Here is a 27,757-nt window from a genome sequence, read left to right as displayed (position 1 = left end):
TTCCCAAATTGTATTATGATTTCTTAAAATTAACTTTTTCAAAATAAAATTTAAAATTTTGTTTAAAAACTATCTTTTAAATTAATTGATATCATTTTTATTAACTAATTTTTCCACCAAAAAATAACTGAAAATACCCTAATCAAAGCTAAGGACCAATTTATGGAATCAATTTATTTTATTTTATTATTTTTATTTTAACATGAAATATAAATATATTTGATATTCTAGATAAATATTATTTTTATTTTATTGATATTGCATAAGTTGATGATGATGAGTGGCTTGGTTGATGATATTTTATTAAAATAAATATCGAAATATTATTTTAAGTTTGTTTTTTTTTTTGCAAAAATAGTTTAATTTATTAAAAAATACCCAAAATAATTTATTAAATTGATTAAAAATTTAAATAAGGTCTTAAATATCACCTAAATTAATCATCAATGCTTAATTAATATTCTTCTTGTCTTAATTAAAAAACCAAACAAAAAGTTTATATAATTGATTAAAATAATATGCAAAAGAAAACATGAAAAGACCTCACTAATTAGCACATCAAAATCGTTGTCCAAAATAACTGTTGGATGCAATTTGGAGAATGTAGGAAGGATCTGCGTGGCCCACCTTTTAGCCACTATCTTGTTTTACTAAAATTATTGGATTTTTTTTTCTCTTTTTTATTAATTTTTTAGTTCTAAAAAAGTGATTTTTTAATATATTTTAAGCATTTTTAATTTAAACATTATTATCACTGATGACTATCACCGCCTTTGCCACCATTACTTATTATCCGCGACCACCACCAGCAACTGCCACTATTGTATTATCGTAGCAACTACGGCTATTGCTCCCTCGGTAATTGTTGTTACCATCTTATTAATAAATTAAAATAATAAATTTTAAAGATATCAAATACATTTTATGTTTGGGACGGCTTTCTTGTTATTTCTCAAAGCAACATTTTAGTAGATTTTTTTTTACTTAAAAGTTGTTTTAAGAAACTACAAAAATGATGTCTCAAACGAAACTTCATATTTGATTTGAGACAGCTTTATTAATATTTTTTAAAGCAATTTTTTACTAAGAAATGATAAAAAAATCGGCCTAAATGAAATCTAAGATTTTATTTAAAATAATTTTATTATTGTTTATTAAAATAACTTTTTAGCATGAAAATTTAAAAAATTTAAGCTTCAACTGCTGCGGCTTTCAATGAGCTTAGGTTCTCATTATTTCTCTCACAAGTGAGGTAAAAAAAAGGAGATTTTGGAGATTTTTCTTACTTTGTTACGGAGTTTAACTCTCGAGTGAGTCCAGGTAGAAATCACTGGAATCGAAACCTAACCCCCTTGCTCCTCTCCCATGCCATTCGCACTACTTACCATGGAAGACGAGCCGGAGAAGGGATTCTAGGTTTTCAACCCAGATAAAGCCAAATCCGTTTCTTTCTCCTCCCGAACTTTTGTCTCTTTGCTTGGTTTTTCAACCTCTACTCACCTGATGCATTTCACCTTCTCCCTCTCTTCTCTGCTCCCCTTTTCTCTTTCCCCCTCTTCTTGATGCTGTGAACTAACAGGAGTCATGGTGAGGAAACATGGCTGGCAGTTGCCAGCTCACACCTTTCAGGTACTCTAACACTCTAGAGCTTCACGCGTGCCTTAGATGCCATCTTTGAACGGGGAGTGATTTCTGCATGAGTCGAATCGAGGAAATTGCTCTCTGGTTTTTCCTTGCTTGCGAATAACTCGCACCAGCGCAGCTTTAGATTTTGTATATTTTGTGGCTGTGTAGTTCTGAGAGTAAACGCGTTGTTGCTTGATGTTTTTTTCGTGTAGAATTTTTCTGTTTATTTCATTGATCGCACTTCTGTATTCTATGATTAATCCGAACGGTGTGAGCTGCACTGCGTCAGTTAAGTGAAAAAAGCAAGTCTAATAAAGACCAGTAATTTTTAGTTATTTTGGGAGGTTTCTGTTTCTGTGTTTCCTTTTTTGGATATAATTACTCATTTGCGATCCCCTTATCGTTGAGCTTATTTGGCAAGCTTCTATTCCCGTGGGATTCGTTCCTATTCAACTACTTGTGCCGATTTGTTGATGAGATTCGGTGCGTTTGCCTTTTGATGCTCTACTTGAATCTTATTTGGCTATCCAGTTTTAGTAAACCTTTTCAATCTTTTGGATTGCTTTTAAAGCTTAGTGGGGCAGAACTACTGTAATTTCCATTGTTTTTGGGTTTTCTTCAAAGCATTTATATTTTAACGTCTCTTTTTCTTAATGTCGTATAAACTTTGCTGGGATATGAATTCTGTTAAATTCGTCAAGTGGGCATGCAGATTAATTGCCACCACACAACCCTATCTTTCCCGAACAATTTAGAGGAAAATGTAATAGAATAAGTTGAAGGAAAGCTCTAACTAATGGTAATGATGTTGAGAACACAGGGGACCACCATGAACTGTGTTATTTGCTCATTTTCCCTGCTCAGTGGCCTTTCATACCAACTATTTTTGTTATCGTGCCTCTTTCAGAACAGTTTTATACTTCTTGTGTTCGAGGGACAAATGAATAAAAAATTCATATCAAGCAGATTGGACTTACCAATTTCCTCTATTTACTGTAATATTGGGGCCTATATTTGCTCAGTTGAAATTTTATTTTTATTAATTCATAATTCCTATGCTAAATTTTGAGTCTCTAGGTATTACTATTTTTTGACTTTTTGAATATTATTTATGTCATTCATTCTGAAAAGATTTTTTTTTCTTCTTTCAATACCTTCATGTTATTTTTCTAGCTCCACTATTATAATAGTTCTTCTTTTTTTGTAGCTATGAACTTGTGCACTTAAGGAATAATTCTGTTCACTTTAACTATAATAAAATGTTTCATGGATAACTACCTTCAATTTAAGCTGTAAATGAGTTTTTGGTGATGAAAATTGGTTAAGTTTTGGACTTCCCTCATTTTGCATTATCACTTATTTACAACCTCAAACATGAATTGTATAGTGAGCTCTTTGCAAAAAAAAAAAAAAAAATCACAGCTTTTGTTTGTATATTGGCCTTTTTCAAAGTTTCTTTTCACTTTAAGATGCTAATTTATCATCCCACCTTCTCATGATTGACTTTGTGGCACATACTTTTTATCATTATTTGGTTAACTAACATTATCTTCTTAGGGTTTATATATTTTTTCATATTCTATACCTGCTTGTGTTTTCATTCCATTTGCGATGAGCAGGGATTAATTACTGAAAGCACCAATCTATTTAATGTAACATTTATGATGTCAGGGGCTCTACTTATAATCTAACATTCATATTTCATCTCTCTGATAATATTGGCTATCTGAAGCCTAGATTGTTATTATCCACTTGACATGTAAAACTACTATAAAATCATGTTAACTTCTTGAAGCCATTTATTCAGGTTCTTATTCATACAAAAAAATGTGGGAACCAGATATGTTTTTTAATATTTTGTTGATTTCAGCATCAAAATTGCATGCCTTCTTCGTAGAGATATATCAAAATTTGTTACTCATGCTTGGATATACTACATTACTACTTATTGTATTTTATTTAAAGATCATAATGATATTGGCATGATGAGTTTAGGAATGATTGCCATAGTTGGAATAATTGGAAAATAAGTATGGTGAAGATCTACTAGTAATTGGCCTTTAATCATAAACTTATGCTTATTGGATTGGTTATGGTGCATGAAGCCCAGAGTGGGATCCCAAGATATGCTTGGAATCTACATTATTTAATATCATTTTTATGCTTTCTCATTATCGAGGATATTCTCCTTTATTATATTGTCCTATTTTATATTATGAAATGTTCGGCTGAGGTGGGGTTGGGTATTTAGGTTTTAAGGTTTTAAGTGTATATATATATATATAGTCCTACGCCTTAGTACTGTGGGTGAGACATGCCAAAGTGAAATTGAGGCCTACACCTCAAATTAAATGCTTGAGGTGTTTTGCATATGAATTGCGCTGAGGTGCACTTGGTATTGCGCAATTACAAACTGTGCTTCTCAGATTCATGTTCATTCAGGTTTTTTTCTCACTACAACAACACATTCTCTTTAAATTTGATTGTGCTAATTTCCCCCAATGTTGGAATGCCCTTGTATTCGAAGATGCATTTGACAATGTGCAGCCGTTCAGTGAGTTCAATTGGGCCCATTCTTCCCACAACATGGCAGCTTCTAACAGGAAATTTGAAAATTACCACATGAAGATAACATTCAGGATAATGGAAAGAATGATTCCAAACTCATTTCAATATATTCTCTTTAAAAAAATAACCAACTTTCTCTTCCAAGATTTTTCCATTTTTTTATACCCTCAAGACAGCTACCTTAATAGCTAATAATAGACAGCATGTTAATGGTTAGTTCTTGTGGCTAACAAACAAAATGTAAAGCCAGAGGCCATTTCGCTATGTTTTAACATAAGGTGCTTATGAAACTAGCTTAGCCTGACGTCAGGGGGATTTATAAGCATACCATCAAATTCTTATGTATTTAGATATCTAACACTTAAATCTTTATATTTAGTTATAACATTCAAAATTTTAAATCACATAAAAATATCATTAATATTAAATTAGTTTAAGTAAAATACATATTTTCATGCATATCTTTTGATATGATTTAGACATGATAGTTCTATATAAGTAAATATGAAAAATTTAAGTGTTAGATATATAAATGCATAAGAATTTTGTGGTATATATGTAAATCCCTTACAAAATATAAAATCTTAATGTTGATCATTGATGCAAACAAATTTTGTTTAGGAGCTTCTTTGCCACTTCACAATTACTTTTAACACCAATCAATATATCAGCATGGATTGATTTAATAAATTCAACATAACTTTGCCAAGCACCTTCTTTCCTTAAGTAGACTTAATTCTTATTGTATCCAATTGTATGCCTTCTTAATATTAGAAAAGATAACTTGGAGATCTATTTTTTGCTCTCTTTATATTTTTTTCATTAACTACATTATCTTCAAACCATATCAATGATATGCCTTCCTTCCATAAAATTCAATTGATTCTTTGATATTGGCCTAATTTTTCTTAGCTTATGCTCCATTGCTCTCCCATAATTTTATTATATAACTAATAAGTTTAACTTCCCTATAAAAATGCAATCTTAAAAATTGTATTTGTTCTTAAATGCTGGAGCGAAATACTTTTTGTACAATTGCTTGGCATCCGCTTGGTTTGAAAATTTTAAATGAAACGCGCTATTCTAATATCACTTATAACTCTTCAAATTTGGGTTCATATCTCATTTAGCAAAACAAAAGTTAGTAGCACCAACTCCTTATACATATAAGTTCTTGCAAGATATCAAAACTATGAATTAATTTGGGTATAAATTGTACACCAAGAACTGTAGAAAAATGGAAACTCACAATGAATTATACCAAAATTCCTCCTTAACAATTGGCCCATAGGCTCTAATGGAGTCATTCTTTTTTCCTCAATGAATCTTCTTCCCCTGCCTTTTAACATTCTAATCATTTACTTTTGACTGGGACATCCTCTTTAAATCTTTTTATATGCTCAGGTCTCTTTTAATGAACTATTTGGTTATTCTATGATTTCACAATTCATTCAGTTTTTTTTATTCCTTATAGGTCATTGCTATCACAGTATTTTTTCTCCTGGTTGTTGCATTCTATGCCTTCTTCGCACCCTTTTTGGGAAAGCAAATCTTGGAATATGTTGCTATCGGCATCTACACTCCTGTGGTATGCGACTTGCCAAACTAATAAGTTTGTGGTACCATACCTTATATGATCCTATTTGCCTGTTACTGATGGCATATTGTGTATCTTTTTGCTGATTATACTATTTCAGGTCATTGGAGTTTTTATTCTTTATGTCCGTTGTACGCGTATCAATCCGGCAGATCCAGGAATTATGGCAAAGTTTGATAGTGGGATCATCAATGGACCAAGCAATGATCCCAGGGTGCAAAGCATAAACTTGCCAACTCACCTGGGAAATAGTGCTAGAGGATTACATTCTTCCCCACCTTCTTCTACATGTAGAAGCCCATTAGATGGCAATCCTGATGGCCAAGTTTCATCTGGAGGAGATCCAAATGTAAATATTCCAGTGGGCCCTGTAACTAAAACTAAAAGACCAAATTGGCGCTTCTTCTTGGGAGGCTTTATCTGTGTGATATTTGCAAAAGAAGATTGTCGCAAAGATGATGTCTCTGAGCAACAAGGGGGCGAGGATGCCTTGTTTTGTACGTTGTGCAATGCAGAGGTATTGCATCTATATTATATTCATTTAACTTGACTGAAGAGATCTTGAGAAATGCAACTTATGCTAGTAAAAGTCTCTCCAATAAAGTTCTCATAAATACTTTTGATTACGTTTTGGCATACTGCACAATTTCAATATAATGTTAGAAACACGTTCTTTTGTGGAATAATTTGCATCAGATGCTATCTCATTGATGAGCCGACCATGTAATGGGCTGACCTTTCTAACTCTGACCTAGCTTAGGTCAACCTAGATCGATGGGGTTCGGGTGGGGCTCATGGAAACTTTAGAAATCTCTATCCTAGCCTTCCTCCACTATGCTTTTAATAGGTGCCACTTTAGAAATCTCTATCCTAGCCTTCCGCCACTATGCTTTAATAGATGCAGCTCGCTTGGTTGCATCGCCGGACTTTGAAATTAAATATGTAATTTCTTATGATTTCATTCTACGAAGCATCAATATTTCTGAAAGTATGCCTTTTGATGTCATGTTCTCGTGAATGCTTCAAGCTTCCCTAGATGCTATTTATATGTGCATGTTGAATGTTCAAACTTAAATTTAAAAAAAAAACAATGCTAGCTGGTAGGTCGATCACATATGGCATTCCAATTGAAAATATTTAAAGTATTTCATACTTTTCAACTGTTGAAACCAGTTATGATAATTTATGATATATCATTTTTCTATATTGGAATTGTTCTAGTTATTATTTCTTTTCTTTATTCTTATTAATTTGATATGCAAATATGGATTCAATGACTATGTTTATGTTTGTATTTCTGATAATATGTTTGATTTGTGCATAATATTTTTGATTTGTGCCTATCTGTGTGTGTCCACTTCACTCTATATATATTTATATATACTAAACATATTTAGTGGTTTCTAATGCATATATCTTTTTTTTTTCTAAGACTTGAGATATTCTTGTGTCATATAGGTCATGTTCCTTTGCCTCATATCTGTAAATTTTAGTCTTTTTCTCTTCTTAGGAGGGGAATATACAACTCATTCCCTATAGTTTTTTTCATCATTTTTAAATACAAGATTGAACCTAATTCTCTATCATCAAAATGGTGGAAAGGAAAACACCCTCTCCCGCACAACAAGGAAATGGTGGCTTATGTGACATGGAAACGAGTCACCTTAATGTGTGATTAAAATGAACTTATAAGGGAGAATGATCATTCTATCTCCACTTTTTTGGCTTTTTTGTTTGCAATATATTCTATTTGGGCTGTAATCATGTATCCACAGGCATCACTTATGCCTTACCTTGTGATTGATACCATCCGTATTGGACTTATACCTCCATCCTTATTGGACTTCACTAACAACCCATGTTGTAGATTCATTTCAACCTGCTAAGCTGCATATTCCCTGCTACCTTTTGCTCAACCTTGCCTCAAAACTTTGTCATCCTTCACCTCCTCGCTTTTAACATAATTATGTTCTAAATCCACCAAATTCAAATATCTTTTCCTATAAAGAGAGACAACACTAAAGAATCATCCTCGTCAAACTCTTTCTTCCATGAACTGACTTTGGAGACTTGCAACTTTGGCATTCAATCGTCACCTTCAACTTCATGGTTCATCGCAGGAAGTAACTAGAGAATTCTTCAGTGTTGGTGTGATGACGGCTAGCGTTAGTGGTTTGATTTTGGCTTAGTGGCGGCTAGCGATCAAGGAAGTCTCCATTCAATGAATGAAAGATATAAATTCGAGGATGTGGATGCCGTGAACCCAATGTAGTAACGATTTGAAATTCTAATTTTTTTTATTATTTTGAACAATTTTGAGAAATTTTAAGGATCCAAATTATAGCCAGTGAAAAGCCTTGACAAATAGGGTACAATCTTGGTGTCCATTTTTGCTGCTCGAGAGCATCCCAATGTCACAAATTACTACTTTCCAATTGAAGTTCTATATGAGGCGCAATACTTTTGAGGAGGCATAGCTGCATAGGGATCAATTTATGGTGGGCCGGTGGCCGAAAAATGATGATGATGTGTGGCCATTTTTTAGGGAAAAATGTTTTCTCCACGATTAATCCAGTACAAATGACTCACAAATTGGTCACCTTTAAAGGTAGCAAGAGTTTCAAAAAGTTTAGATTTGTTAGGCATGTCCCATTGTAGGGATGAGGCTATGATTTTGATGATGATTATGAGTCACCTATTTGCATCTAATTTAGATTATTATCTAAAAGAATCTCTTATGTGAGTGTAATGCAATTTGCCTCTGTTGCTCTCCCACCCTTCATGTGCACATGACTTTTTTTGCTTCCCCGCCCTCTAATTGTTTCAGGCTTTTTCTTCATTTATCCTGTTCCTTTCTTCACACGTGATTTAATATTTATAAAACTATCCTGTTTCAGCTTGCAAAACAGACCATTGTTTACTAAATACCCCTAAAAAAAAAAATAAATAAATAAAAACTTGTGCTCTTTTCTTTTAACATAAGAAGCATGCTCAATGATCATTTTATTACGGTGGGATCAGTAGCTGATTCACTTTAGTGTTTTGTTTTTAAAGTTTCTCTTAAACTTTAATGCTGATTGAGCTGCAGAAAGTAAATCATGGCAGTATTTATTCTCTCTCTCACATTACATTTTTCTTTTACTTTTCAGGTGTGCAAATTTAGCAAGCATTGCAGAAGTTGTGATAAATGTGTTGATGGATTCGATCATCACTGCCGGGTGATTATTTTCTTAGAACTAGATGTTTTTCTTCTTAAAGGCCTACAATAATATTTAGCCATTATCTTGCTCTTTGTACATCTGTCACAGTGGCTAAATAATTGTGTGGGGAAGAAGAATTATATAACATTTATATCTCTTATGGCCACAGGTCTTGTTTGGGTATGTGTTTAGTTGCATGTTTTATTGAACTTTATCCACAATTTACTGCATTAAGCTGTTAACTAGTTTTTACTCAACTAATTTTTTTGTCTGTTTATGTTTATATAGCTTATAATCGAGTTTGGAGTAGGTGTTGCTGTTCTTGTGCTTTGCTTTGTTGATAAGAAGAGCACGGAAAGGAGCATTGTGGATAAACTTGGGAATGGTTTTTCTCGTGCTCCATTTGCTGCTGTTGTGGTACGTCTCTTCTGAATTCTCTTATGGATGTTTTGTATGTTTCACATAGCTTGTCATCCATTTTCTTTGTAGACCACAGTTCTTTTTTTGGTCATTTACAGGTGTATAAACTACAAAATTTTATATTATCTGAAAAAGAAATTTTTAACCCCTACCAACTTAACATCCTTGCTTGATTTTGAAGTTTTTTCAAAGAGACTGATAGGAAACACTTGTAGATGACAAGTATTTCCTATCAATCTTCTAAAACAGCGAGAATTTTCACAAAAATCCGCACAAAATCACCAAAAAATAGTAAATAATTTGCATTACTTGATGAAAGCGAAACGGAAACTAGCAAGATACACTTGATCCTCTATTCGAGAGGAGGATCGATCTCTCCCAAATCTCTAGACGCCGCTAGAGCCTAAAGAAAACCTAAATCTAAGAGATCTCAAATTTCAGCCAAATTCAAGATGCCCCAACCCTAGGAAAACAAACTATTTAATGCATACAAATCAAAAGGAATTCCCTAAACAATCCCTACATTCAAATTTCCCTCTTAATTCCCCCAAAATTCTTTTCTATTTGGCTCCCGCACGGCATGCAGCTCGCGCGGCATCCTAGCGGGCAGAAAAATTCCTCCATGTTTGCGTCTGGGCCGGTCCCGCGTGGACCGGCTGGACTGGTCCAATGTACCGGTCTAACAACACTCCCGTCCCGAAGATTTATCTTGTCCTCAAGGTGGAGATATGCTCGTGTTCCGATGGAGGTGGCCATCCTTGAGGTGGCAGAAAATCCTTACCAAATTGCTAAAGTAGGGGTTGCCCTGAAAGAGAAACATCCCCTCCCTCCTCTATTATGATCACATTCAGCTTGTGTAGTCCCACCCAATAAGCTTCCCCCACCTCTTGTAGGCTCCTAACCATGGTCTTAAGTGATACAATGGCTTTGGATAGACCTACATCTCCTCTTATAACTACCTTTCTTTCATCCATCATGAGTGCTCCCCAATTGTCCTTGGTTTCCCCCAATGTTTGCAACCATTTCATTTCCAGGATGACATCAATACTTCCTAACTATAGTGGGAGAAAATCTTCCCTTACCTAAATCCCCTGGATGGTCAGCACCACTCCTCTACAGATCCCCTGGCCTTTCTCCACCTTCCCTGTACCCATCATCACCTCATAATAATCGGTGTCCACCAATTTCACTCTCAGTCGATTGACAACCTGAGTGAAAATGAAATTATGGGTAGCCCCACTGTAAATCAAAATAACCATCTCCATGCCTGCTATCTCCCCCTTCACCTTCATCATATGATTCGAGGTGAACCCTACTATTGAATTCAAGGGAACCTTGGCCATATCCAAATGCAACTTCTCCTCTCTCTCTCTCTTCCTCTTACTCCTCCCCACCTCCCTCCTCAGTTTCGTCATCATCACAGACGGTGAGAACCTGAAGAGTTTGGTCCTTGCACGGATGTCCTGGCATATATTTCTCCTCGCACCTGAAAACAACCCCTTTGCCCTCCTCTCCTGCATCTCCTTCTCTGTCAGCCTCTTGAAATTTTCTCCACTCCCTCCTCCTATTGGCTTCTCCCTGGTGGTCTCATTAATGTTGCCTGATGCAGGCCCCTTGGGTGCTAGAAGAGTTGTCGTCGTCCTGTAAGATCTTCTAGAGCTGTTGCTCCTAGCTCCCTTCTCTAGATTCTTCTGATTTTCCACCAGCTTGACCAACTTCATGGCCTCCCCTAAGTCACGGGGCTTCAAAACCTTCACTGCTTCTCGGATCTCCGCCTTCATCCCTTTCATAAAATTTCCCTCCAATACTGTATCTGAGAGTCGCTCCACCCTGCTGGCTAGGTACCAAACTGCTCTTGGTAATCTGCTACTGATCCCTCCTGTGTCAGAGCAAAGAACTGCTCATAGAAGTCTCCTTCCTGATCAGTTTGGAAATGCTCTTTTATACAGTCTTTGAATTCTCTCCAGTTCCTAATCGGCCTCCTCTGATCTCTCTACTGAAACCACGACAGGGCTTTCCCCTCCAAGCACAATCTCGCTGCTGTCAGCTTCTCCTCCTCCGTCAACCCATTGACGGCAAAGTAACGCTCTACCTTGTAAATCCACCCATACGCGTCTTCTCCTTCAAATATGAGCATCTTCAACTTCCTCACCTTCTGGTCGCCACCATTTCCCCTGATCCTTCCATAGTTTCCCCTCTCCCAAGTGCTAGGTGCGCCCCATGTTTCCCGGTCTTTCCTTGCTTTGACATAGCCCCCACCCCCTTCGAAATCCCTCTTTCTTTCTTCAAAATCAGCACCTCGGCGACCGTAGTATCCCTCCTGGCATTCCCCGTATCCACCTCGCTTTTCTTCCCTCTGGACAGGCTCCAGATGGGGTCTTCTTCCTTCTCCTTCCATGATTTCCACCTCATCTTCCTCCCTATGAATTTTAGAATTCGTACTTTTTCCTTCCATTCTTTTCGCCACCGAAGCCGCCGTTTGGTTTTTAATTTCTAACATCTTTTTCATCATGTCCCGTAGATCGGCAACTTGCCCTTCCATGGAAGAAACCCTTTCCTCCACCGTCGTTTTGATTTGATTCATTTCACCTTCAAGCCTTTCCTCCAGAGAATTCACTTTTTTGGCCGCCATCACAATCCGAAGTTTGTAAAAACAAAAAAAATCAAAATTTGGAACTCCAAAAAACAGCAATCTCCCTTCCTTCCGGGCAAAAAATCGCCGCTGAAATTAGCCGAAAATAGCCCTCCACCGGTCCCACGACTTGTTCTGATACCAATTTGATAGGAAACACTTGTAGATCACAAGTATTTCCTATCAATCTTTTGAAACAGCGAGAATCTTCACAAAAAATCCGTACAAATTCACCAAAAAACAGTAGATAATTTGCATTACTTGATGAAAGCGAAACGGAAAATAGCAAGATACACTTGATCCTCTATTCGAGAGGAGGATCGATCTCTCCCAAATCTCTAGACGCCGCTAGAGCTCAAAGAAAACCTAAATCTAAGAGATCTCAAATTTCAACCAAATTCAAGATGCCCTAACCCTAGGAAAACAAACTATTTAATGCATACAAATCAAAATGAATTCCCTAAACAATCCATACATTCAAATTTCCATGTTAATTCCCCCAAAATTCTTTCCTATTTAGCTCCCGCACAACATGCGGCTCGCGTGACATCCCAGCTGGCAGAAAAATTACGCCCTGTTCACGTCTGGGCCGGTCCCGCGTGGACCGGCTGGACTGGTCCACTGGACCGGTCTAATAGAGACCATCCCATGACCACTGGATACACAATAAGCACTGTTAGAGTAAAACTATATTGTGATCATCTTAGCTCCAAGGTATTCAAGCATTCACTTAATCAAAAGAAGTAACTTAGATGATTTTTTTTTTTTTATGTCCAAGCAAAGGTGATGAACTACTTAAATGAATATTATGAAAGTAGCAGTATCTTCTCTTGTTAGCCATTACAATAAAGGATAGAGAGATCAAAAGATTGTGTTTGGGTTGTGGTGCAAGGAGCTAGCAATAGTGGACTTAGTTGGATCATCAATCTAGGTGTTAGTGAGGGAGGTTGGTTTGCTACAAGGGCGGAACCCTATGTAACTTAGGGGGGGCAATTGCCCCCCCTCAAAAAATAATTTTTTAACTTAAAGGAGGGTAAAAAATCCATTTTGCCCCTCCTAAAAAATTAATTTTGCACCCCTAAAAAGCTTTTTTGCCCCTACTTGTCATTGCTTGATTCATTTCATCCATACATTGCATTTTTTGCTTTATCTTCTCCCAATGTATCTATATTCTCTATTTTTTAATTGCTATGACAATAGGTAGTAATGAAGGCTCATATTTCTATGCAATAACTTTAGTTTAGAATTACCTTTTGAAAGTGAGTTAATTAGTGCACAAAAAAGGAGTTGATTAAGAATATCAATTATATATATTTGTTTCATGTTCTTGCAATATATATATATATATATATTTTGCTTTTTTTTGTGGCTAAAAATGAAGATCTTGATAGGCATTTAGTTTGCATTTGGAAGCTAAAAAAAATTTTTAGATCAAATATAAAGCTAAAAAATTTTAAAACAACTTTTCATAATATTATATATATTACATAATATTTTTAATATTTAATTATTTTTATATTAAAATTGTCCCCCTCAAAATTGGAGCTGGTTCCGCTCATGACCGCAGCCAATATTCTAGCCCGTAATATTTATAATAACAATTAATGTCATTACATGTAATTGAGGGTTAACATTTTTCCCTTAACAATTATGATGAAAATTATTTGTCGGGAAAATTAAAAGCGACTTTTTAGCTGTCACAGATAAAATTTTATTTTTGACATAATATATTTAATGATGTCTCTTTTTAGTAAAATATCCTTTTTATTTTCAAATTTTAATTTATTTCAAAAGAATTTATTTATTACTTATAATAATTTAATTAAATAAAATCTCCCGTGTATTTATAAAATTTATGCGCATTCTCTCTCTATGTATATATTTATTAGCTACTAATCTTTTACTAAAAAATTCACAACTTAATTATTGTTATTTTCTAAAATAAATTTCTTTATTATGATATTTTAAAGATTTGAGAGATCAAAATGATCATTTAAAATATTTGAGGATAATTTTGGTTCTTCATAAAGAGCCAGTGGATCATTTTGATCCTTTTCTCAGTCTATTTTTGTAACAAACAACAATATGAGTGATTTTTTATATGCACAATGCATGTCAGGCCATCTTAAACTTATCTTGCACGACACCACATTCATTGTCCGCCATTTTCATCGCATCCAGTCAGTTCAGTTATGGAATAGGATTAGTGGCAAAAAATATTTGTGATTTAGATGTGAATATGAGGGAACAAAATGGGCACAGAATGGCAGGTGGCTAGAATCAACATGAAAGGCGTTTGAAGGAAAAGTTGCAAAACTTAGAAAACTTGTTAAAAGTGGCTAATAAAGATTTGCAAGCTAAACTTCACAGCACATTCAATTCTTAATAGAATGAAGTGGTCAAGGATGATTCCCAAGTCAAACTTAAATTATCAGGTCAAAGTTAAAATGACTTGGCCTGAAAATCTTGCACTAATGGTGCAGCCATCAGTCCCTCACCGGAGTCCTTGATAGAATGAAAAATTGATTTTCATTTGCTTATTAAGAGAATGTTATTAGTAGTCATTGGGCCTCTTAATTTGACTTTCAGTGCCGCCTCTATTGCTTATATTAGTGCTCTATTTTATTAAGTGATGTAGAAACAGAAAGTATGCTGGTACTAGAATCTCTTAGAAGCTTGTGTATGCTCTATCTTCGTAATTAAGATGTTACTACTGTTGTTTTGATGGATTCAATAAATCTATAAATCTTGTGCATCTTTTTTTCAATTCTTGATACATCTCTTCAGTGCTTTTTTTTTTTTTTTTAATTTTCTTAGGTGGAGCATCTAAGTAGTAACTGCTGTTACACTCGTCCGACATTATCAAAATCTTACCGATCGCATACCTTGTTATTTTATATTGCCTGGTTTTCACCTTGTCATTTATATTGCCTTATTACCTTTGAATTTTCTAAACCATGATACTATTGCTACTGGCATCGCTTTTTATTTATTTATTGTTTCGTGGTTATTATACTAACAAATTCTTTTTTGGACTTTAAGATTCTCTTCCCTTTTCATTCTCTTCCTTTTTCATTCAGAGGATTGCCCTTACTATTAGTTTGACATGGAGCTTCGTAAATGCAGGCAGTATGTACTGCTGTTTCATTATTGGCTTGTGTGCCATTGGGAGAACTATTCTTTTTCCACATGATACTTATAAAGAAGGTCAGGTCTCAAGAAACATATATTTTTACTCACAGTTGGTATCAATTACTCCGTTCCAATTTTTTCCTCCTATCTGTGTAGGGGATTACTACCTATGAGTATGTCGTGGCAATGAGAGCTATGAGTGAGGCACCTCCAGCATCAGTGGATGAAGAAGGCCAGAATGCTCTTTATTCTCCAACTAATTCAGCAACAACTGGTTTTAGTGGTGGAAGCTCGCTAGGCCTGCAGTATAAAGGCGTATGGTGCACTCCACCAAGGGTTTTTGTTGATCAACAGGTATGCTATGCTAGCAAACCTTGCTTTTTTCATGTAATAGTGAATTATTCACCTTGCATTGGTGCATTTTTTTAGATTTCTTTTGAAAGTTCAATGAATAAGCACTTCAATTATTTTTTCATGCATAATTTCAGTGCATAGGTGTATTTTATTTAGATTTCTTTGAAATTGTGGTGAATGAGTATTTTTATTATTTTTCTGACTAGAATTGGAGAATAGTTAAGTTTATTTCCTTTCAACACTTGTGCAGAATTTGTATAATCCTAAAAAAGATTCTAATATAAAACATATAAAATCATAGACTAAAAGGAATTAATTACATAATAATTATAATAGAATTGCTCATAGATGTTTTCTTGTACAAGTGAGTAGCTCCCATCGATTTGTGATGTGGCTGCATGGAACCCACGAATCTGTGAGGAGGCAGGGAGGAGGCTGGTGCAGATGCTTTGGATCCAGGAAGGCTTAGATTGAGTTAACAACGTAGGAGGAGGCTAAGAGGTCATAGTCTAAGCCTATTGTGAGTGAAATATAAAGGTGGATTAAAGGCTATGTAGGTCCCACGCTTGATTGGGAATCTAAGGATATTTTTACACCCTTTTAAGTGAATGAATTGCTATCATCCATTTCAAGCTTGTCTGATAATTTTTGAAAGGTTGCCCTTGATAATTTTTTGGTGAGTATGTCGACAGATTATTCACGTGTGATTATGAATGGAGTACAAGTTAGTACACTGTCAAGCTTTCCCTTCATAACTTCAATATACTATTTGGTCATATTGTATGAGATTACGTGCAATATTGATGGCTGGCTAGTTATCATAATAAAATCCCATAGGATTTTTTCATTCAATCTTTATATCGTTTAGGATAATTTTTAGTAGTAGCAATTTGCAGATTCTCAATGCTATAGATATAGATTCAGCTTTTTCAGTAGATCTAACTATCATATTTTATTTTTAAATCCTGCAAGTCAATATGATTGCCTCTTAAGAATGTGCAATATCCTAAAGTTGATCTCCGGTCAATCATAGAACCCCATAAACTGCATTAGTGTATATGTTAAGAATCAGATCCTTACCCTTTTGTAATATCATTCTTTTGTGCGGGGCTCTCTGCAAATTTAAATAGAATCTCTTACATTATCCTAAGATACTCTTCTTTAGGATTGTGCATGTATTGACTAACAATATTAACAATTTAGGAAATGTCGGGTTTAATAAGTGATAAGTAGATAAATTGATAAGTCTTCCCACAAGTTTTAATTGGAGATGTTTTGTTGCTCTTATTTTCGAAGGATCTCTAAATTGATAATTGAACTTCATAGGACTCTTGATAAGTTTGCTTCCCAACTTACATATAGCTTTCAATGAGTCTATTTGTATTTTTTTGTGATGTAAAGATTTTCTGCTAAGAGTGTGCAACCCCAATGCTAAGAAAATACTTTAGCTTGCATAATTCTTTGAATAATATGCTTTGTAAATAATGTTTAGTCTCATTGACTTTATGTATATTTTATGTTGAACATTATTTTGGTGAACCTTCTGAACTAGGCTCTTCAAGATTATTGTAATCTAGGGGTGTCAATTCTAATTGGCAAGTTGGGTTCGGGTCTGCCTGAAATTGACACGAATTGAATATGCACAACCCAAACCCAATCCATTTATCATGCAGATTAATTTTTTTGACCCAAATCTGACTAATCCGAGTCTGTCGTTTGGCCCATTTATCATATAGATCATGCAATTTTTAAGATCAATATGATTCGTTTCATCCAAATGTGACATGTTTAATTTGAATATATCTTTTTCAATATGAACATGACATGTTTAATCCAAACCCCAATAATAATTAGGTCAATTTCGAATTTTTTTGTCGACCCTAACATGACTTGAAAATTAATCGAGTCAATGAAACCAAAAAATTTTTAGTCGGATTTGGGTTGGTTTGTTTAGTCGAGTCATTTATTGACATCCCTACTTCAACCTATTAATTGACTTTTTTAGCTTACACATTTTGTTCTATATTTGAACCAAATTTTGGTATTATCTCCTTATGCACTACCTCATCCAAGTCACCATATAAGAAGCAATTTTAACTTTGAGTTGATTTTTCGGTCCATACTAGATGCTAATGATAAAAAAAAAAACTCAAATAGTGTTGATTTTAGCAACCTAAGCAAAGGTTTCAATGTAGTCAATATCAAATATTTGAATGTAGTATTTGACAACCAATCTACCTTTATACCTTTTTAGTGAACCATCTTATTTTTAGTTTACTTTAAAGACTTATCGACATTCCATTGATTTTTTGTTTTTTCTTCTTATAGTAACTTTATCAATTTTTATGTTTATATTTTTTAAGTGCTTCCATTTTTCAACTTCAGATCATTGTTCTAATTCTCATTATGTAATGCCTCAGAGATTGTCCTAGGGATAAAGTAGTATACAAGCTAGCAAAGAAGATTTGGTGATTATGAGAAAGATTTATGTATGATAAAAATAAATATAGAGGATCTTCAGTGGATATTCTTGTACTTTTATTACTAATTCTCCTTTTAGGTGAAGGTTTAATAGTTATCATAGTGGATTTAGTGAGAAATTGATTCAATTGAATGTTACATAGATTAAAGGATTGATGCATTTCTTCTTAATTCAAACTATAATGGGAGAGAAAAAAATGGTTTTGATATATAGGCTCGATTTGGGTAGAAGTTTATTATGGAATAAAGTTGCTTGCTGGGATGAATGCAATGAAGGCAATCCAGGAGAAAAAATGATGTTTATCATTTGTGAATGATATTTTTTCTGAGGTTAACTATTGATAAAGTAGTGTTATTTTCTTAAGGTGATATTATTGCATATACAGGTTTTGAGCGGGTAATAACATTTGTACCCTTACGTGTGGGACAATATTCAGGAAGATAATTAATAGCCCATGGATCAAGCTTAGCTTTATTTGAGAATGTGCATGAAATGAGATAATGCTGCCAAATATTTTGAGAATAAGATTATTTAAGATGTTGAAGGGAGGAAAAAACTTGACTAAGTCTTATAGATGACTTTTGAACTCAAGAATCCTTATAGGTAACTGGTTTGTTATGTGAGCAGCTATTAAAATAACTTCCCCCGTTACTTTTTTGAAATATTCTTTTGAAAAAAGAGAGCCCTTGTAACATATAAATAGTTGTTATTTCATTTAGCCACTCTATTTTGTTGGGATTCATGCGCATGAGATGACTCATGTATTATTTTTTGATCGGAAATATGAACGGATAGAGTGCTTAAATTAGTCATTGGCATTGTCAGATCTAACTCAATTTTTTTCAGCATCAAATTGATTTTTGATCATATTATAAAAGGCGGGAAAGATGATATATCATTTTTTGTTTTTAGTTGAAGATCCATGGCACACAAGCACAATCATCGATATATAAAAGATACAAACTATCAAGCCCGTGAGATGTTAGCTATGGAGGATGTAGGGGTGTCAATTTGGGTCAACGGGTCGGGTTCGGGTCGAACCCGGAACTGACACGACACTATTCGGGTCAACCCAAATCCGACCCGTTTTTAAAAATGGGTCAGGTTTTCGGACCCGAACCTGACCTGATTCGAGTTCGGTTCAACCCGACCCGACACGAATGACCCGGGGTTGACCCAAAATTGCTAGTTTTCGGGTCAAAAAATTGGGTCAATCTTCGATTTTCGGGTCCAAAATAGGTAAAAAAAACGGGTCAATCTCAGGTTTTCGGGTCAAATACGAGTTTTCGTGTCAATTTCGATTCAATTTCGGGTCGGGTTCGGGTTGCTGGGTCAACCTAAACCTGACCCGATTTTTAAAATGGGTTGATTTGTTGAACCCGAATCCGACCTGTTTCAGGTCTGGGTTGACCCTAATCCGGATTTTTCTGGGTTGAGTTCGGGTCGGGTTTCAGGTCGTGTCAAAAATTGACACCCCTAGGAGGAGGATCCCCATATGTTATTGTGGATTTGAGATAGAGTAATAAAGTTTGTTATGTTTGTTATTGCAAAATTGACGTGTTTTGCATATTCATAAATATCACAATAAAATTCTTTAATATTGATTTCTTTGAATATGAAGGAAACATAGTATTGAGAACAATAAAGGATGGGTGACTAAGTAGTAGTGTTGAAGCAAGATTTTTTTTGTGCCCAGACTTTTGAAGGAAGATATAATATTGAAGGTTGTATGGAGCTTTTTTGACTATTGGATTCCTAAGATATAGAGACCTTTCCTTTCTTGAGCAAGTTTAATTGCTCTTCTCGTGCCCTGTGCTTGAAAGACAAATATGAAGGATTAATCATTGTTGCACTTACAATCTTTAGTCAATTTTGAATAATTAACAAGTGGTAAATAATATAGGTACATGGAGGATAGTTTTGAGTGAGGCATTTGTTTAGGCCACTGTTAAGGATCCATAACTAATGGTTATTTTTTTATTACTAGAATAATGAGTATATGAAATAAATTCTTGGGAGTTGATCATATTACCTAGAACTCTTGAATTAATGATCTAGGAGATAGAAATATACATCTTTGAGGCTTTAAAGCATGAGAAGCAGATGTAATACTTGAGAATGCAAGAGTACAAGCACCTATTATAGATATTTTTCCATTAATGCTAACAAATTCTTTAGCTTTTCTAAATCTTTTTTGTAGAGCTCAATGGGTGATCATTGATGCTCCCTTCTTCCACATGTGTTAGACATACATGTCTTTGTTATTTTGCTTTATAATTAGTCATAGACCGGGTCTAATACATCTACTTTTCTAACCGGATCATTGGGAGGTGTTGACCTCTAACCGATCAGTCCTACCCACACCTAGGGGTGTCAATTTCGGGCATGGGTCGGGTTCGGGTCAAACCCGAAACTGACTCGGTACTATTCGGGTCAACCCGAACCCAACCCGTTTCTGTAAACGGGTCGGTTTTCCGGACCCGAACCCAACCCGCTTCGGGTCCGAGTCAACCCGACCCCACCCGAATGACCCGATTCGAACAAAAAAATACTAGTTTTTGGGTCCAAAAACGGGTCAAACTCCTTTTTTCGGGTCAAGAACGGGTAAAAAACGGGTCAATCTCGGGTTCCCGGGTAAAAAACGGGTCAATTGTCAACCCGAACCCGACCCGATTTTTGAAACGGGTCGAATTATTAAACCCGAACCCGACCCATTTCGGGTTTTCGGGTCGGGTCCAATATTGACACCCCTACCCACACCCATCTCATGCTACCCTTTAGCCTAATCTGCCGCACGGAACCCATGCGGCTTCCTCTCGCTTCCACTCACACACGATCTCACAACATCACGGCAAAAAACTCCCACACATGGCAAACAATGAAAGGACACAGGCATTCGAACTCTCAGAGAACCAAACGCACCTCGACTCTCGATCTCTTTGTGCTCTTATGACACAATACTCTCACAGGCAGCACCATCCTAAGGCAGGAACTCGACTGCGCCTCACTCGGCAGTATCGTCCCGAGCAGCAAGAGCGGCGACTGTGTACAACACCTCCTAGCCCTCCCAAAATCTTGCGCATCTGCCTCTTGTGTTGGAACTCACGCTCGATCCTCTGTGTTTTGAATTTGCGAGTGAGTGTGAGAAGGGAAAATTTGCATATATATGAAATGTATAATAATAATAATAATAATAATAATAAAGGAAAAAGGTGTCACAATCATCAGTTGAAGACTCGAAGACGATTCTGAGGTTGATATGTCCCCCAAAGCCCTTGACCGTCGATCAGATTCGGTCGAGTGAACCTAAAGGGAAAATGTTCTCCCCAACCTCTCAAGGGAAAGGGGGCAGTAAAAGGATGCTGAAATGTTGGGAAGACACTGAATTACAAGCATGTGCTCAGAATACCTATTTCGTGGGCAAGTGCCCTCCCAACCCCTTTCGCGGGGAGGGGATGCTGGGAGGCTGTCAAAATTGCCACGAAAAGCTAAGAAATTTGCCACAAGAACTTGACATCCCTTTTTAAGTTAAACATCAAGAACAATGTTCACACTAATAAACCTAAAACAATTCACACAAACTAACTAAACTCTTAAAACTAAAGAAAACATTAAACAAAAAGAAAGCTCCAAAAATCCTAAAATTAATCCCCTCCATCTCCTGGCAAGCTCCAACTCCTGATAAACTCAGCAACTGCAAGCTCTAGCTCCTGCAATTGCTAGCTACGAAAACGTGCAAACAAGTAGACAAAAGTCAGCCTGGTACTGATAAAACAAAATTGGTACTCGTAAAATAAACTAGTACTGATAAATCAAAACTAGTATTGGAAAGAACATAACTGGTACTAAAACAAGCACGTACTAAAACAAATAGATACGAAACAAATAAGTAAATCTACTACTGTAGGTAAAAAAAGACGCTAACGCTGGTGTTGAGGCATTGAAGTGTGTAAAACTATTTTCTCACTAATCTAAGCCCTATATGTCACTTCTAATAGAAGTAGTGAATTATATTTTTATAACTATTTCACCAAGTAAAATCTACTAAGTGAAGTAGTAAACACCTAAAGTTCATTTGGCAACTTTTAATAGAGGTCGTAAGTCTGACTTCAGGAAAAATATCTAGGTAAAAGTAACCGAACCCTAAACCCCGCAAACGGGTTATTTAGCTTAAAGGGCTAGGTCGTAAGACCCATCAACGGACTACTTCTAAACAAAGCCATAAAACCCGTTATACGGGCTACTTTCAATGAAAGTAGTAAGACCTAACCTTTTAAACCCTACGAGCTACTTTCAATGAAAGCAGTGAGACTCAACCTTTTAAACTCACGAGCCACCTCTAATAGAGGTCGTAAGACCCGAACATACAGGCTACTTCGAAGACCCGCTACACGGGCTACTTTTAAGAAAAGTTGTAAGCCCTGACCCCAAATCTAATCAAACAACTTGGTAACTTCTAAATGAAGTTATAAATTTCAAACTAAATTAAATGTTAGGATCTTGATCGAGTTTACCTCCATCCCCCCACAACCAAAATTAAAAATGTTGCATGTTCAAATATGGATTCATCTTTAATCGAGAGTTCTCTTCTATGCGTTAGGAAGAGTAATTAACTATGAGGGCTTGAGCTCATAGGAAGTGGAACCTCATAACTAAGTAAGCCTTGATGCCAAGCATCGGGGGCAATCTGGTTAATTTAAATTCTAATCTACCTCGGAGAAAAAAGGTACATCTAAAGCTTGCGAAAGTGAGGCTCGTGCCGTAGCGTCGTCTTTTCCTGAGCGAATAGTAGTTCGATGCTTTATGTGACCAAATCATCTAAGCCGATGCTTTCTCTCCAATCTTATTTGCCTCTGGAGCTACTCCAACATTTTGTAAGCTCTACTTGATAGATTATCATACACAGTATTTGAACATTATAGGCTAAAACCTACTTGTAAAGATGGTAAAGATTTCAGTTTCCAAAAAAACTACCATTTTTCTTCTGTTAGATAAATAATAAATACATTTGCTTGAGAGCTAGACTTAGCAACAAAAATACTCTCATTATATTATATTTAATTCCAAAAGTCTTTTTTATATAAGTAATTTAAATAAATAAATCAACCATCTGCACTATGCGCTATAGCGCACACAGTGCATTAAACACATTATTTCTCTTTTTACATTTTTTCCATGCAAATAACACAGGATGAGCACTATGTTATGGGTCTTGGACTATTACGCTATTGACTTTGTATAAATGAAAATAAATAATGGGGCACCAAAAATGTTTTCTAATGGAGCATTTCATTTTGTTCTTCAATTTGTATTAGATATCATCAATTAAATTAGAATTTTTTTTAAGAGTAAAAGCTCAAAATAGTCCCCTAACTATTAGTAAATGTCCAATTTCATCAAGTCTTTCATATATGACCCAATTTAATCCTTCGACTATTAGAAAATGTCACAATTTGGTCCCCATGCCTAAACTAACAGTTAAAATTAATTCCAACAGTTAAAATTTAGGACATTTTGGGATTATGGTGTATGTGAGATTATATTATTTTTTTATATTATTTGTAATTTATCATATTAAAAATATATTATTTGTTATTTATCATATTAAAATAAATATAAAAATTATAATAGAAGTTAATCAATTAAATAACAATAGTGAATAATTAATAAATGTAGTTAACTTTCATTATAATTTTTATATTTATTTTAATACAATAAATAATAAAATATATAAAAATAATAATATAATCTCACATACACTCTAATACCCAAAATACCAACACATTTAACTGTTAGGGTTAACTTTAATGGTTACTTTTGGTCATTTGACCAAATTGAGATTTTTTTAATAGTCGGGGGACTAAATTAGAGTATTATGAAAGCCTATGATGAAATTGGGCATTGACTAATAGTCGAGGGATTATTTTGGGCTTTAGTTTTTTTTTTTAATGATTTTAGCAAAACCACAACATTATTTGCACTAGAGAATGAGAAAAACATGTCTAACAAATTCATCTGTCATGTTAAGGCAACATTTAATATCACAAGCCCAACTTTGTTATTAGATATCTTTTGCTTTGTAATTTATTCTATATAACTAGCAACACCAAAAGTTTTTCTTTTAAAGGGTCTTAGGGGATGCTTGGTTAGCGCTTAAGCTAGGCTAAGATAAGCCAAGTCAAGTGATGCTAAACTTGGCCTTAAGCAGGGTAAAAAGTCATTTGGTTGTTGAAGAAGATTAGTTATTGTAAGCTGAGATAATTTGATAGAATTATTTAGGTGTATTTTGGCATAAACTCATTTTCTTAACTCATCATATTTCTATAATTGTTGCATTAGTATGAGTTGATTTACTTATTAGGAGAATTTAATTATGATAAAACATAGTGATTATTAAAATTATTTTTGGGTAATTTTTTGTGTTTCCTATTTATAATGCTAACACCCAAGTACTATTCTCAATGAGCGCAACAAAACTACAGCCCATATTTTTCTTTCGTTAAATTCATAATAATTTGATTGTGAAGCATACAAATACTTGATTTGCTTGTCACTTTTTTTTATTTGGGTTTCCATATCTAAATATGAAATTTTTGGGTAGCACATGTATATTTTCTTTGATTTGATGGACGTTAAATTTATTTTAATTTAAAATTTTCTAATTATGAGATTATAAGCTAATTATTTTGAACGGTTAAACTTAGGGAAATATATGATTAACTAGGATTTGGGTGGTTTGTACATAATTTGTCCTTTATTTTAATGAATGCTAGATTTGCTTTTAAATTTGTTTAATTATGAAATGATAAGTTTAATTCTTTTGTAAAGATAAGCTTATGAGAAAATAAGATTTATTACGATTATATATTTAATGATGATGAATTTTTTAGTGAATTTTAAATTTGATTTAATTTAAATTCGCTGAAATATCACAAGAGATGAGCTTAAGCTTGCTATCAATCCAACTTATCTTTTGGTTGGCTTAAGCTGATTATTGGAGACAAGCCAGGCTTAAAGGGATGTCAAAATGCGTTTTTATTAGTGCTTACGGAATTAAGCTTGACTTAAACGCCAACCACAAGGGCCCCTTAGAGTAAATGTGTTATTTTCATTAAATCTATGAGTTTTTCGTTATGAACATAAGCAAGCAATAGATGATAAAGAAGACATACAGAACTAAAGGACATGTCTTCATCATCTGAAAATTCTTTAACAGAAAGCAGATGAATTAAACCTTTTTTGATAGCTTCCAAACAACAATTAATTTCTTCGAAAAATTTGAAAGAGATTAGGAAAGTCTCTGCAAAGTAGAGTTTTTTTTATTTTTTTTTTAGAGTTATTATGCATGGATCAAACCAAAACGTGGTAGAATACCATCACCTAAGAAGCTAACATCATCTTTGTTTGAAGAACTACTGATCCCAAGTTGTTCCAAATTTTAGAAAATTTATCATCTTTTGCATTAATTTTGGAAGTTTTTTTTTTTTCTTTTCTAATATTTTTTATAATAAAGTACCTTATGAGTGAACAGATCAGTAACCGTGAACCGTGAGAGTGAATAGCATCTTCCCTAATTGTTTATTTTGATGTCATCAGGCTATTATTTTTTTTTTTATTCTTAAAATTTGCTATTTTCAAATTTTTGCCCTCCAAAGTGATTTCAAACAGTTGTATTTAATCTATATTCCTAATACTATTTCTCTGAGCTCTGCTGTCATGCATGCATCATTGTCCGCTATTTATGTGGGTCTATGAGCACTTGAGAACTTGAGTTTCTTTCCTAGCATGTCAGCTTGCTTCATTCTATCTAACGAGTCTTGTAGCGGCCAATTTCCATTCATCATGTTGAGGGCCTTGGCCAAGATATTAGTGCATGTTTTACTTCGTTAGTATAGTTGTTTTATGAAATTTACTTTCAGTTTTAAGTCTTGCGTCCATTTTTCCTGCCACTTTGATAAGCTTCTGCATATATTCATTCCAAAAGGCTTTGGAACTAACTGCTATTTCTACCTCAATAAATGTATGAGAAGTACTATTATTTACTTCTTGTATTTACCTCAACAGGATGAGGTAATTCCACATCTCGAACCTGGAATGGTACCTTCCACAGTTGACCCTGATTCAGCTGGTTACATCGACAAAGCAATCAGGTCCAAGAAGCCAGTCAAACTTAGTGCCTGGAAACTTGCAAAGTTGGATTCAAATGAAGCCATGAAAGCAGCTGCAAAAGCCAGGGCTTCTTCATCAGTTCTAAGACCAATAGAAGGTCGCCAAATCCCAGAAACCGAGTCCAGTAGTAATGCTAGTGTGAGAAGCAGTATGAGTATCGATTATGGCCCCAACAAAGAACCAAAAACTGATCCTAGACACTCACCTCTAAGAAACTCTTACCCACAAAGCATTGCAAGCAAGGATGACTATGAGAGTGGCACCCAAACAGCTAGTAGCCTTAGCAGTCCTCTACACATCCATGAACCTTATGCTTTGAGCCCGCTACCGATGCAACCGCCAAATCCTGCGAGGCCAAACATGCCAAGAGGGTCTCTCCAAATTACCCAACCATCCAATATCCCAACTATACAACCTAGCAATCCATTGTTTCAATCTGCCACTTCAATTGTCAGGGAAAGCAGGAGGAGTTCAGTTGTGTGGGATCAAGAAGCTGGCAGGTATGTTTCCGTTCTACCATCAACTAGGCCTGAAAGCAATGAAGTTCCATATAGAAGTAGAGTTCCTACAACAAATCCTTCAGCTGAAGTTGGAGGTTATGGAAGAAGGACCAATCAGTCAAACTCTTCTTCATCATCGGTTGGTCCCTCACAGCAACAGGAGAGGCTAACATATACAGGACAGTCAATATTTTTTGGCGGTCCACTTCTTACTAACACAGCTAGGGAAGGACAAAGAAATGAGGGCGGTTTTAGGAGAGATTCTAATGTTTATCGTGACATTCGAGGAGATAGGGGGACTGTTGATCGATTTCCAGTTTTCACTCCTGGAGCTAATCAAAGGAATCCTTCTAATTCCAAGTAATTTCTAGACAGCTTCTGAGGATTCCAGGAGTTCTGCTTCTAATGTGATGACACTGGAGCTTGGACGCTCCTATTATGTTGAAGCAGGGTGTCTTTAGAGTTGCAGATTTTAGATTCTCAATTAGGAAATCAAAAAGAGAAATGTCAAAAGCTGAAGAGCAGAAGTTACAGATTGATCATGAAGAATATACTTTGTGGTCAACAATGGAGGTTTCGTTGGTTTCATCCTAAATTTCTGAGAGAACTACTTTTACAGTTCAAAAGCTTTTCATGCTGATGTAAAACAAATCCTTCCACGTAAATTTTTTACCTGAATCCAATAACGGAATGTTCAGTAGCTAGAGGAATCTGTGGTCAACCAATTTTTCAATATTAGATGGAGAGGCTGCTTTATCTTCTTCGTTTTAGAATTGGTTTTGTACTTTTGTTCGTCATATTAATTAGTGTATTTTTTTTTTAAGTAAATGACTGGCTTAATGTGAGTTCCTGGTTATTCTACTTCAGAAATGCTTTAGTACAGTAGAAGACTGCCATGGAAAAAGTCGGAATTTTGAAGTTACAGCAACAAGTCTTTATCTAGTTTAGGGTTTAGGGTCCTACAGTAGAACTGTTTTTCGGAAGAGTCAAATATATTAGGTTTTTGTTTGAGATAATTTTTTTACTGTTTTTTTAAATAATTTTTTAGTAAAAAAAAAATTATTTTAGAAAGCATTA

The 27,757-nt window shown here is 35.0% G+C and overlaps 1 protein-coding gene across 1 annotated transcript; it reads left to right on the top strand.

Moving 5' to 3' along the window:
* Window positions 1-1,290: 1,290 nt before the first annotated feature.
* On the top strand, window positions 1,291-27,508 carry LOC110103733 (probable protein S-acyltransferase 19). Its single transcript, XM_020832549.2, has 9 exons — window positions 1,291-1,629; window positions 5,669-5,782; window positions 5,892-6,308; window positions 8,941-9,009; window positions 9,100-9,171; window positions 9,280-9,408; window positions 15,170-15,250; window positions 15,332-15,529; window positions 26,076-27,508. Exons 1-9 carry the CDS (start codon window positions 1,585-1,587, stop codon window positions 27,042-27,044), a joined length of 2,094 nt encoding a protein of 697 aa, XP_020688208.1. The 5' UTR covers window positions 1,291-1,584; the 3' UTR covers window positions 27,045-27,508.
* Window positions 27,509-27,757: the final 249 nt, after the last annotated feature.

The sequence above is a fragment of the Dendrobium catenatum genome, unplaced genomic scaffold (assembly GCF_001605985.2).
Source record: "Dendrobium catenatum unplaced genomic scaffold, ASM160598v2 fragScaff_scaffold_716, whole genome shotgun sequence".
Classification (NCBI taxonomy): Eukaryota; Viridiplantae; Streptophyta; class Magnoliopsida; order Asparagales; family Orchidaceae; genus Dendrobium; species Dendrobium catenatum.
This window is presented reverse-complemented; position numbering and strand designations above follow the sequence as displayed.